Here is a 12,939-nt window from a genome sequence, read left to right as displayed (position 1 = left end):
CCAAGGTTTGCTAAGCTCTGCTGCAGAACATACAAGGGCAGTTCAGGACAGTTGCCAGGAGCCCTTTGGGGATTACCTACTATTAGGCTGAAAACATTTTAAGCAGTTAACAGCAGCACAAAGTCTGACTCCGGCTGCCAACTGAGCGCGGGCTGCGCGTGCAGCACCCCACGAGTTCTCCTCCATTAGCCAACAGCCACTCAAGCTTAAGGCAAGCTCATGAAACAATTTCTAAGTTGTTAGGAGAGGTCTGAGCCATGGGCTAACGAAGTTTCCCGTTCAGAAAGACTCACCAAGTCTTAGGACAGAAGTAGGTTGGTTATCCTTCCATAACTAGTTCTGTGAAGCCTTGTGTCTGCCTGTTAAGCGACTTAAATAGTTACAGGCATGCACGTGTGTTTCAATGACTCAGAACTCCCTTGGAGAGGAGCTTTCATAATTGTGCAGCAATTTATTTACTTTTATAGTTAAGCCATGGTTGTTCGGTGTCCTCTGTCAAGTCTGTATTTTGAAAACAGGTTTATTCTTTTTAAAAACAACCGCACGCGTTTAGTTTAGGCTCAACGCTACAGTTTGTCCCACTTTTTGAAAAACGTGTGGTTCCTGTGCTACAAAAATATGGTCTGAACTTGAAGATTAAAACCTAAAGCTGGAAGCACTGCAACAGATTCCCATGGATTTCGTCACCCTTTTATAGTTTAAGATAAATACAATAAAGGAAAGCAATTAATTGAACTGCATTTTTCTATTTTATTTTTCAAGTCTGACAAAGGCCTCGAGTGAAAGTCTATAGCTTTAACATCCATTCTCACCTTTGTGTCTGTCTCCTCGACCTATATCTTATCTACCCAATGTTCCAACTGCCTGCCTAAACCACAGGTAGGCTTTGACACCATTTTTATCATTACAATAAGCCAACAAGTTGGCAAAGAAGAATACAGAGGTAATACAGTTAAGTTGCACATGGCCACTGGGGCTTGGTCAAGCCAGCTGGCATTTCTGATCACTTGAGTTTCTTGGTCTAAAAGTTGCGGTTGGCACCTACAGTTCTGCAAGAGTCCCAATCCACAAAATACTTAAGCTTAAAAAAAAAAAAAATCAACCAAAATTTTGCTACTTTTATTGTCAGTTCTACCTAAACATGTCAAGAAAAATACTATTTGTGCTCTAGGTCACTTTATAATCCTAGATACCTACCAGCTTATCTAAAAGCCCCTGAATACTGTATTTTGTCTGTTCATACAGACAAACACTGTTTTGCTCAAGCAAATAAAAATATATCCACTAGTAACACCTGATTGGTTTCTTAGATCCGTAGCTGAAACCCACAGGAATGTTAAAATAGTTGCAATTAAGGAATTAAAATCTCAGTGATTTTGAAAACTGCCAGTTAGCCTGCAACACTAATCCAGAATCCAGCACTGCTTTTTAACAATTCAAAAAAGAAATGAGGTTGCTTGTGAAGGCCAGAGCTTTGGTGACAATAAGAACCAAATTTATAGATCTGTGGTTTGTCCAGACCTGAGCAGTTGCCCGAGCCTGGGGATCCTCTTTATTTGCAAGGCTTTATGGCTACAGCACATTCTTCATTCATTGCACTTATGACGGATATCTGGAAGAAAAGAAGACAAGTGAGGTCCAAGCCCCACCAGAGGAAGCACTCCTAGAAGTTACAGACATTTGCATTTTAACCTGTCCCATCTCTCTCAAGACAAAAAGCAAGCTGAAGATGGCCAGTCATTAGTAGCAGCATTTCCATGGTATTCCACAATCCCTTCCCATGGATTTGCTCTTTGCTTATTGCCCTTTGCTGGCAGCTTGAGGTTTGTCCAACAGAGGACAAACAAGCTCCTGCAACAGAGCCAAACCAGGAGCTGATGGGGCCCAGTACAGCCTGCAGAGCTCCTCCCAAGCAGGTTTGCTAACAGAGCAGATGAGCCAGGCTCAGGCTGCACCACAAAGCTCTGCACAATTCAGAAAGCCTGGAGGCTCCAGTCCACATCATGCAGACAGGGATGTTAAGCTTTATCCAGGCACTTGCAACACCCACACCACCTCAGGGTCAATGGAGCTGGGCTTCAGGGCCATGGTGAGTACTGCAGTAGAGAAGTCCTTCAAAGGACCAACACCTGAGCTTCTAAACTGCTCTTCACTGAGTAATACAAAGTCACTGTCTGAGTAAGACTCCTTCATTTTATAACGAGGTGGAACTAACCATAACTCTGCTTGTCTGCCCTCTCTACTTACCTGCACATCTTCATTGGCATTGAATTTTCCTTCTATTTCTTTGCCAAGATCTCCCTCTGGCAATTTTAGATCCTCACGAACTTCACCACTTTCTGTCAGCAGGGAGAGATACCCATCCTGAATACCAATCAGCTGTGGAGAGAAGTTCACTTTTAGGAAGTTTTAACATCAGGAGTGCAGGCTGGCTGCAGCTAAAGACAAACAGACAGCACAGTGACCTCTACCTGTTACACTAAATTCTTCAGGACTGCGTTTGTAACAGTTAAGAAGGCTGTTTAAGTCAGTTTTAAACAATAGTTCAGAGGGCTAAGAGGCAACTGTAGCAAAAGCCTGTCAAGAATCACCAGAACCTTGCTGGTTACTTCCTAGCATGTGGGGCACTGGAGAGCCCACCCTTGTGAGTGAGGAGATGCACTCCTTCCAGGTCACTGCTTCAGCTTTTTTTCTGAAAAAAATCAGAAACAGCAACTGCAATGGTGCTCACTGACCACCACTGCTTTTACAAAGTACAAACTGTACACTTCTCCATTTTCATTTGTGCAACAGGATACTATCACTTATATTAAAGCTAATGAATGAGCATCCACCAAACTCTGGACAACTTTTCTAATGCCTTTTTCAGCCTAACTAAAAGGCCTGAGCTAAGAGGAGTGGCTGATTTGACAGAGTGGGTATGGGAACATGGAACACTTAACAGGAAACCCAAAAGGCAGCCCTAACAACCCTGGTAAACAGCAAGAATTTCAGTAGCAATACAGACCCAAGAGCACAAAAGATCACTGAGATAATGTTAAGAATCTCTTGGAAGGCCTGAGGGGTAAGAGAGGCCAGCCACACTTTATTTAACCAGCATCAGCTGTCCTGAAGGCCCGCCAACACTCAAGCTCTGGCTTTCTCAAGCAATTGCAGCTTCCCAACTGATGTGTCCAACTCCTGTCTGTTACCTGTCATTTCCAAAGACTGCCAGCACAACATGAGGTGGTTTGTACAGTCAGGAGCTCCCCAACAGGGAGCTCTGACAGTTTTAACAATTCAGTGAATGCAGTGAGTTCAGCAATGTCATGTCTAGACAGGCCAGTTCCATTAATTCTGACAGGAGTACTTTAGTAATTGAGAGGTAAGTTTTGGGATGAAGAGAGCTTGTGTGGTATTAGGAGCATAAAGCCTCCTAATGTGTGGGAGGACACTGAGTGTTAACTCACCTGGTAATCACTCCTCTTGATATTTGGAACATCCATGTTATGAGTCGATGGGCAAATATCCTCATATTTTTTACCAGTGAAAATATCAATACCAACCAAGTGGACCTATGAGAAAACAGAAACAAAAATGGTTACTGCTGGATGGAAAATTGAATCTAATAAAATCAACCACATAAAAAAGCAGAGTAGGGTGGGGGGAGATTAAAAACTGGCAAAGACTTGGTATACTTGAGCTTTGACAAAGTACTGAATGCTTTACCTATCTACTTGTATCATGCAAGTTTGGGAAAACTTACAACTCTACTGAACCCACATTTGCCACACATCTGTCTCTAACAGATCTGAATGAATGAGAGGGAAGTCCAGCCCTGGTGCAAGTGCTGGAGAGCTGCATAAGCCAAGTGCTTAGGCAGCAGGATTGCAGCCTCAGACAGCAGCTGAGAATGTCTCTGCTGGGCCACAGGACAAGGAAGGTACTCAGTGCTGAAAGAAGAAAATTAGCAGCAAGGCAAGCCAGCAAAACAGGGCCAGAGCAGGCCCAGAGAGGCAAGGACTGTCTGGCAAGCTCCTCCTGGTTAAGCCAGAGGACACTGACACTTCCAGACAGAGCTGAAGTCAAACACTGCAGTAGTGGAAGTCTGCTCAGCCAGGCAGAGACAAAAGTGCTTGGGAGGGTAGTGACTGCCCAACCCAGCCACACCCTGGCGATTTCATCAGCCCCCCCTTCCAGAATTTACTCTACCCCCCACTACAGGAACAGGCTTAACACTAGCAAGGTTAAAGCTTTGTAACAAATTGGTAAGGAAAGAAACCAAAAAAGACACCAACAAAACCCACCAGAACTAACCACCGCGTCCTCAATCCTTCCTCTTTTGAGTTACTGGAAACCCTGGAGCTAACTCAAGAGTGAGGAGACACCCGAGAAAAGCACAGGCAGGACAGAGAACGCTGCCAAATGAAACGCTACACCCGCCCCCCCGGCAAGCGGCCCGGCCAGAAGGACTGGGAGGGGCAGGAGCCCGGGCTGGGGCTGAGCAAGGGCGCCCGGGGCCGCTCACCTTGGCGTGGCCGTGCTTGCCCGTCTTGGAAGTGGACATCTCCACGATCTTGCAGGGCCGTCCCTTGAGCACCACGAAGCCGTTCTTCCGCAGCGCCGAGCACTGCATGGGGTAGGTGGAGGAGGCGCCGGCATCGCCGGTGGTGAAGTCCAGCTCGTCGGCCATAGCGGCGGGGGCTCAGAGATCGGGGGCTGCGGACGAACGAGAGGATGGGTTCGGAGCTCCGGAGGCGCGAAGCCAACTGAGGAACCCAACCACCCCCTCCTCACCCCCGCAGAGGACAGAGCGATGGCGGCGGCCCGGGGCGGGAAGGGCCGGGTTGGAGAGGGGCAAGGGGGACCCAACCACCCCTATCCCTCCCTCCCTACCCCCCGGGTGAGGGCAGCGCGATGGCGGCGGCCCGGGGCGGGGACGGCCCGGGGGGGAGGGGGAGATAGGGGGGGTGTCGGGCCCGCCTCGCTCCGCCACACGTGCCCGACGGCAGTAGCCGCCACGTGCCGAACCCCCCCCGCCCCTAAGCCCCGGTTGTGGCGACTGCGCCCGTTCCGGAGCTCGCCACAATGTCCAGGCCTCACCTCACCCCCTTCCACCCCCACCTCCGGGAGCCCCGCGGAGTCCCCGCTTCCCTGTCCCCTGACGGGCCGCGGCCGCCGATCCCCCCTCGGCGGGGCGGTTGCTTCTCTCTTACCGTGCGAAGGAGGGTCGGTCGTAGGCCGGGCGGGGCCGGTGCGGTAGCCGGTACCGGGGAAAGGGGGGGAAAAGGGAAAGGGGAGGGGAAGCGGGGGCACGGCGGGTCACGGCGCCGCGCACACGCGCCCGGCCACTGCGGCGGTCAGCGGGAAGGGGCGGTGGGCAGCGGGCAGCGCGCGCACCGCGCCCCTCCCGGACCCGCCCCCTCGCTTCCGCCGAACGCAGCGCCCATTGGGTCCCTCCCCACCCCGTGTGTGTGAGAGGGGGGGGGGGAAACCGGGAGCCTCCCAACCCCTCCCCTCCCGCTGGCCACGTGCTCCCGGCGCTTCCCGCCTTCGCCCCGCCTCCATTTCCCCCCTTTCCCGGTACCTCCGGGAGCAGCGGGAGCCCCGTGCCCGCCCCCGCCGGGGCTGCCGGGGGAAGCGCTGCGCGGCTGCACGAGGCCGCTAGGGGGCGCCGCGCGCGCGCCTCCGCCACGCACCCGCAGCACCCAACACCCCCCCCCCCGCCGCCATCTTGTGAGTGAGGAGGCTCTGAGGGGGGGGTGTCCGTGAGGGACTTGGGAAAAGGGCTTCCCGGTTCCAAATCCTGAAGTGTTTAAGGAATTGGAGAAGAAATGGGTGTTTGGGAAGCCTGGAGGGATAAGGGTGGTTTGTGTCGGCACAAATAAGAAGAGGAAGGAGGGTGTGAAGGGACTCGTGGGGCTGAGGGAGCTGGGGGTGTTCAGTCTGGAGAAGAGGAGGCTCAGGGGAGACCTCATCACTCTCTACAACTCCCTGAATCCTTTCCTCCCTGAATCCTGGCTGGAGCCAGGGGGGTTTGGACTCTTCTCCCAGGCAGCTCTCAGTAAGACAAGAGGGCATGGGCTTAAGCTCTGCCAGGGGAGGTTTAGATTGCATATTAGGAAAAATTTCTTTCCAGAGAGGGTGAACAGGCATTGGAATGGGCTGCCCAGGGAGGTGATGGATTCTCCATCCCTGGAGGTTTTTAAGAAGAGACTGAATGTGGCACTCAGTGCCATGGTCTGGGAACCACGGTGGCAGTGGATCAAGGGTTGGACTTGGTGGTCTCAGAGTCCATTTCCAACCTGCATGATTCTGTGAAAGCTTTTTCGTCTGCTTAATGTTTCCCCTTCCAGAGTCACTATGGAATCATAGCATGGTTTGGGATGGAAAGGACCTTAAAGTTCCAACCCACCAGCCCAGGTTGCTCCAAGCCCCATCCAACCAGGACTTGAACACTTCCAGGGGCTTCCAACCACAGCTTCTCTGGGACCTGGGCCAGTGTCTCACCACCCTCACAGGAAAGAATTTCTTCCTAATATCTAAATCAGTTTGAAACCATTGCCTCTCATCCCCATGCCCCTGTAGAAAGTCCCTACTCAGCTTTCACAAAACACTTTGAGGTACGGGAAGGTGCTCTAAGAGCCTTCTCCAGGCTGAACAACCCCTTGTGGCTTCCTCCAACAGCTCTGTTGGTGCAACCCAGAAACAAGAGTGTTTTGCAGGTGCACAGTAATTAACCAAAAGGTCCCGAAAGTGTCAAGAAACCATGCTGAAAGCTTTATTTTCATGGATGGGCATGAGACTCACAGGGCTCCTCTACCCCTCACTACCACCATTAATGGCACAGCCCCTCTTTGCCTCTGGCATCCACCCCCCTTCTCCACCTGGAGAGCTGTGTGTGACAATGGGTCCAGAGAAAATGAAGCCAAAGTGTTATTTTTGTTAAAACTTCCCAAGCCTGATGCCACAGCACCTTTAGCTGGTTGACCAAATTCAGCCTGAAGACCATTCTGTGGAGCTGCAGGTGGGTGGGGGCCCAGCTGGTGCCATGCAGATCACTTGCTTTAAGCACCAGAGAAACAGAAAAAAACCCAATCAAAAAAAAAAAACAAAAACAAAAAAAACAAACAAACAAAAAAAAGCAAAAAAACCCCAAAACAAACAAACAAACAAACCCAAAAAAACCCACAAAAAACCAACAAAAAACCCCACAGAAATTCAGCTTTGTGTGCACAGCCTTGTCCTCTGACCACTGCCATCAGCACCCTGGGCTGCAACCATTTTCTGCCCCTATATCCTGAGTTTGCCATCTCAGTTCTAACAGGGTGGCTACAGGAGCCACTTTTAAAGTCACATTTTGAAATGGGATCTTTGATCTCGTTCATGTTAATTTGTATGAGGTCTTTGCCTCTGGTCCCACCTCTGGTGATGGAAATCCCACCCCAAACTCTACATCCTGATAGGTTTGCCTTCCCTTTACCTTAGTACTTAATTCCTGCTCCAGCAGGTTGAGGCTCTCTTCTGTTCCTGGGTTTTTGATGGATGCTGCCTCACCCAGCCCCCTCCAGAGATGATATGCATTATCCTGGGGAGCTGCCCATTTTTCTTCTCTGCCTGTTGATAAGCAGAGCCTGGAGCACTCTGTTAAGTGTTTTTACATGTGTGTTTGTCTACCTGCAAGCCCAGGACTAGTTGCACATGCTCTTAGGCTTTTTTTTTCCCCCTAATAAATACTTTGTGAGAGAACTACCAACTGCTACAGCCCAAACCATGGCAGCCTGAGGCTAAGCACTAATGATGATTTCTTTTCTCTAGTATCAGAATATAAATTTGGTTGATTTTCCACAATTAACATTCATTTTGGATTGCTTGAGAGATCTCTTGTACTAAACCAGGTCTTTTTGCTGTAGATGATACATATTTTTGAGAAGCAAAGCAGCCTTTACCTGAGATTCAATAAAAAAAAAATCCTAGAAATCAGCTCCACCAGTCATTGCTTGTGGGTATTGTTCCTTTGTTTGGATCAATGTTTGTTTTCTAAAATGTGTTTCTTGATAGTACTAATGTGATTATCCCACTTTTCTATACAACAATAGCAATTTGATTTCAAAGCATATTTGTAAATAGCATGGCCTTTCACATTTAAATATATTTCCTTTTGTGCATGTGTGTGTAGAGTGTTGCACAGCTGGATCCCTTCTCTTTTCTTTCAAGTTGTTACCAAGCTTTGGTTCTGCTCTCTAAATCTTCATGTGAACTGCATGATCAGGGATTAGAAAACTTTTGGGAAGTTTAAAGTGAGCGAGTTGTCTCTCCCATGTTGTGTTCTGGAGAGAAATCTGGTGCCCTAAAACCCCTCAGTAAAGCCTTGCCTCCAGAGGATGTGTTTCAGCCAGCACTGGAGCAAAAACCTCTCCTGGTTCCCCTCAGACCCAGCAGAAGGCAGAGGGTGGTGTTGGCACCAACTCGATGGGTGCAGCCTCCTCTCTCCACTGGTCCATCATCCAGGGAAAAACAGAGAAACATCCCTGGGGAACATTCCTGGGACATCCCCAGGTGGTGGCTTGAGGACAGAAGAGGGTGCCAGAGGAGAGCCAGGCAGGCCAGGAGGGAGAGGGCCAGCAGAAGAGCAGAGGTGAGGAAGTTCCCCCAACCTTGCTCCCCTCAGTGCTGGGTGAGCACCACGGGAAAGGAGAGGGAGGCTCACTCAGCAAGACTTGGTTCAGGTCACAGGATCAGAAGGAACAGGGTCAGGAGCAAAGCAGTGTCAACAGCTTGAGCAAGTGTCTGAGCTGCTGAGCTGTCACCTCTGATCCCACCAATGTGTCCTGACTGTCAGGGGTGAGGGGTTCACCTCACCCTTTCCAGGAGGACACAGGAGAGGATGGATACTGATGATCCCACCTCCATAGGACAGTGCCAAGAGATCCTCTGAGGATCAACCAGCAGATCCTCTGAGGTCCTATGTACAATCTCTCCATATGGCATGAACCCAGTTCAAGAGCCTCTGCAGTGGCCATGCCACAGGCACCCCAGACGCTGCTTGAATCCTGCAGTTCAACTTTGGCTTCCTACAAAGAACAGAGTGCCAGTCACTCACCTGGCATTTCCATCCACCTTGGGAAAGAGGTTTTGGGATGCTGGATGGTTCCTACAGGCAGTAGGGGCTGCAATCCCCTCGAAGCTCGAGGACTGCAGTATAGTGGTGCTCCTTAGCTCTTGTGGGCTCACACAGACAGATGTGGACAGATGTGGACAGATGCAGTGTGCACAGACAGCTGCCCTGCCTGAATTACCCAGGGAATTGCCCTGGGCACCTGCTGGTGATGAGAGGCAAACTCTGACAGTGAAGGGGACATCAAGGTAGTGGGAACCACCTGCAACTCTCACTAGGAAGAGGGAAAACACACCCTAAATCCTGCTCTCCCCTCCTTCTGGGGAACAGCAATGTCCCCCCCCCCACCCAATCTGGGGTCCCTGCTGTGTTTCGTGGTCACTCTCTCCCTGGGGGCAAACCCACAGGGCACTGCCCAACGCACAGGGATGCAGTTCCACCTACAGCCTGGAACTGCTGCTCTACAGCTGGGATTTATTGCCAGCCTGCTGTGGAGGAGGTGCCTGCAGCACAGATATTCAGGCTGGACCTCTGGATAAAATTTGTCAGTTGTGCTTCAGGATTTAACAAATCACCTGAGCACAGGCTCTGTTACCTTAAATTAAATCTCCTGTGCTGCTGGCTCTGTGGTGTCCCGCCTTGTAATTCTTCATCTCCCATAGATTTCAGCAAAAATTAAGGATATTGAGCATCTCAGAAAATCTGTTGTGCCTCACAGGCACAGTGCTCGGGTTCAGCTTCATCCTCATCAGCTGTTTGACATGGGAGATGGGGGCTGGGGGGGGGTTAGCAGCACTTCACAGTGATGAAAAACAAGTTGAAGTGAGGCAGAAAAAATCCGTGATGAATTAGTGTGGAAAGTGTTAATGGGGCCAAATGTCCAGAGTTTATTGGATTAGGGAAGTCAAACTAATTTTACAATTAGGCCTCGAGAGTGGGCATCGTTAGCCATTTATCTGACACAACAGAAGTGTCTTAATGGCTGTCATCTCAGCACGTTAGGGAAAACACTGTCAAAGCCCTTGCTGACAAGATGCTTTCTCAGGGATTATTAATTATATTGTATTATTAGCCAGCCACAGTATGGGAACATATTTCACATGTTAACTAAAGGGCAATGACCATTTAGCTATTAAGTATGACTTGGTCTTTTAAATTTTCTTAATGATTAGCAACTTAGTAAAAGTGTAACACTTAGAGATAAAAATAATGATTCAACAATCTGTGTCTCAAGAACACCTTTTAACTGGAACTTGCATGTAGCAAGGGCAGATAAAAGTGTACAGTCCTAATTGCCAGCCTGATGTGACAGGACAAAAGTAAACATATCTACAGATTTAACCAACTCTTGTGACCCCTTCCTGCATTGTTGTTCATGGTAAAAGTCCACTTGTGATAGCTCAGCCCAACATTATCAGCTTGTTCCTTCCAACACAGCCCTGGTGAGGATGGGAGTTGAGCTCTGCACACCCTGTATCAGGCTGCAACCCACCCAGGATTGATTTGAAACAAAGAATCATCCCCAGGGCAACGTACAAATAAATGAAATTATAATAATAATAAAATACCTGAAGGCATGTCATCCAGTTGTGGCCCAAGAAAGTCCCTGATGAGAGGTCCCAGCCTGGAAGGAGAAGACTGATTTCCTTTAAATGCAGTGGCTGCTGTGAGGAAGCACAGTCTGAAATTTGGGGTGCAACTCCTTCAGCCCACAGAACTGGCAGCACACCAGGGAAAAAGTAATTTTGGCATCCGAAATCTGCTAGTGTTGTGTCTTCTGCTTCAAGCCACGTGGCCTCTGCTGTGGCTCAGCCAAAAGCTTTGCAGAGGTGTGGGATGAAGCAAGGAGGGAAAACCTGATTGTGTGTACACAAGGCTTCCAGCTGACAACAGTTTTTACAGAGGTGCCTCTGAACCCCCAGGCAGATCTTTTGGGAAGATCAGGAATATGGCTATGGGTAATGTCAGTGGGGTGGGCTCTGTTACACCAGAATGACAGAACAGAAATGCATCGAGCCCAGCAGAAGTTTGGCAAAGCAGTTTTGGGCTATCTTACGTTCACCCTCCTGTCTGACTGTTGTTTTGCTACAGCTTGAGTCATTCTGTTTGGACCAACTGACAAGGACCAGGCAGGGACATCCAGAACCCTCCCTACAACCCTGCCTCTGCTGTCCCATTCCTGGAGGGAACCCAGCCTGGCCCTGTTCCCAGAGCAGGGGCAAATCTGCTTTGCACCCCAGCTATCCCCAAATTCTCCTCCTGCTCATCATGCCCTGAGAGGCCCCAGCACCCCAGTTTAAAGCTGCAGCAGCAACCCCAGGTGTGCTTCACACTGGGGTTTACAGGTGGGCACTGGGGTTAGATGCCAGCACACTTCCAGTGAGGGTGCATCCTGACACAAAACCACCTCCCAACAACTCCAGGAACATCCCCCACCCTGGACTGCTGCCTCCCATCCCTGCAGTCTCACTTCTGGACCACACATTTCAAAGGGATTTAGCTGAGGGCTTGCACAGCAATTACTACTCATGGACAAACCTGTCCTGCCAAGAAAACACCTCCCATCTGGAGCTGGACATAGGTCTGAGATGTACCAAGGGAGCAAAACAAACCACAGAGTGCAAGGCAACACATGCTGTAGATATTGTTCATTGTCATTTTTTATGTAACAGACATGGATAACATTGCTGAAAGCAAGAACCCATCTCTTTTTTTTTTTTTTTTTCTTTTTCTTTTTCTTTTCTTTTTTTTTTTTTTTTTTTTTTACATTCACACAATTCTAATATTTAACTGACTGCAGCAGACACTATGCAGAGCCTCTGAGCCTGCTGTACTTACTCTTGTGTGAGGAGATCTGTTTGCAGCACACATTCTGAGGGTTCCAAGCAGAACCTGCACCCCAGCTCTGCTGCTGTCTTCTGTGCATGGTGGCCAGGACCCTGGTTCCACACATGCTGTGTGCCCTGTGTCACCTCCAGGTCCTCCACTGCTGTAACACATGACAACACTCATCGAGTTCTTCTCTAATTAAATCCCAACAAACACTCCAGGAAAGCCTTTGGTGCAGTCTCATGGCTTCAGTGCACAGAGCAGAGCCAGAGGTGTGTCCCAGTGGACCTCACACCTGCACTTCCAATTACTTGGAAGGGACCAGAACTTACTTTAGGGTCTTAATAAGAAAAAAAAAATAAAATGTCTACAAATGAAAGGATTTCAGGCACATGGAAAGGAGCATGAACCTTCCCTAAAACCAAACCTCCAGCAGCAGCCTACAATCCTCCTTGGGCCATCATCTAAGCTTTTCCTTGAGTTTTATCCTCTGTTCCATTATGGTCACTACTTCACTGGCAGAGGTGATGAGCTCACAGTGACCAAGCAATGCTGGTGTTTCATCCCTAAATAAATAATGGGTTCCTACCCTGAGAAAGACGCAAGAAAGTAGCCTGGTAGCACAGCAAGGAACATGTAAATCTTCAAAGTCAAGCAGACAGAGAGCAGGCTTTCACAATGACTCCAACATATCCCCCAAAAAAGGAAGAAAAATCCATGCGGTTTGGTTTGGCCACACAGAAATACCTCATAAAGAAGCAAAAAGAGTGCAAACAAGGTTAGAGAAGCAACCCAGCCTTCTGTTTGTATGCTGTCTTGGCTGAAGAACATCCAGCCACCCAAACAAAGGCAGGGTGGGATCAGGGGAGCACCTTCCAGTTAATGCCATGATACCCATTTTCCCTTCAGGTTTTCATGAGTTGTCACGGTGAGGGCAGCCCAGTGCCTCAGCTAAACTGGAGCTGTGGGTCCAAGCACTCTACAAAAGGAAGGGGAAGGCCTCTACAAAAGGA

The 12,939-nt window shown here is 49.2% G+C and overlaps 1 protein-coding gene and 1 long non-coding RNA gene across 4 annotated transcripts; both read right to left on the bottom strand.

The window, feature by feature from the left end:
* Positions 1-730: 730 nt before the first annotated feature.
* EIF5A2 (eukaryotic translation initiation factor 5A2) lies at positions 731-5,388 on the bottom strand. 3 transcript variants are annotated; one of them, XM_071752669.1, is made up of 5 exons: positions 5,196-5,388; positions 4,508-4,698; positions 3,450-3,554; positions 2,248-2,379; positions 731-1,612 (listed from the first exon to the last, which is right to left on the bottom strand). In XM_071752669.1, exons 2-5 carry the CDS (start codon positions 4,670-4,672, stop codon positions 1,553-1,555), a joined length of 462 nt encoding a protein of 153 aa, XP_071608770.1. In that variant the 5' UTR covers positions 4,673-4,698; positions 5,196-5,388; the 3' UTR covers positions 731-1,552. The 3 variants fall into 3 exon arrangements, with proteins under 3 accessions (XP_071608770.1, XP_071608772.1, XP_071608771.1); XM_071752671.1 differs by lacking the exon at positions 5,196-5,388 and adding an exon at positions 5,083-5,100; XM_071752670.1 differs by lacking the exon at positions 5,196-5,388 and adding an exon at positions 4,777-4,799.
* Positions 5,389-8,930: 3,542 nt separating this feature from the next.
* On the bottom strand, positions 8,931-12,926 carry LOC139800012 (uncharacterized). Its single transcript, XR_011727548.1, has 3 exons — positions 11,865-12,926; positions 9,693-11,822; positions 8,931-9,053 (listed from the first exon to the last, which is right to left on the bottom strand). It is a non-coding gene; the product is annotated as an uncharacterized lncRNA (long non-coding RNA).
* Between the last annotated feature and the right edge of the window lie 13 nt (positions 12,927-12,939).

Source organism: Heliangelus exortis, chromosome 9, assembly GCF_036169615.1.
Source record: "Heliangelus exortis chromosome 9, bHelExo1.hap1, whole genome shotgun sequence".
NCBI classification, from domain to species: Eukaryota; Metazoa; Chordata; class Aves; order Apodiformes; family Trochilidae; genus Heliangelus; species Heliangelus exortis.
Note: the sequence above shows the minus strand (reverse complement) of the source record. Positions and strands in the feature narration are given on the sequence as shown.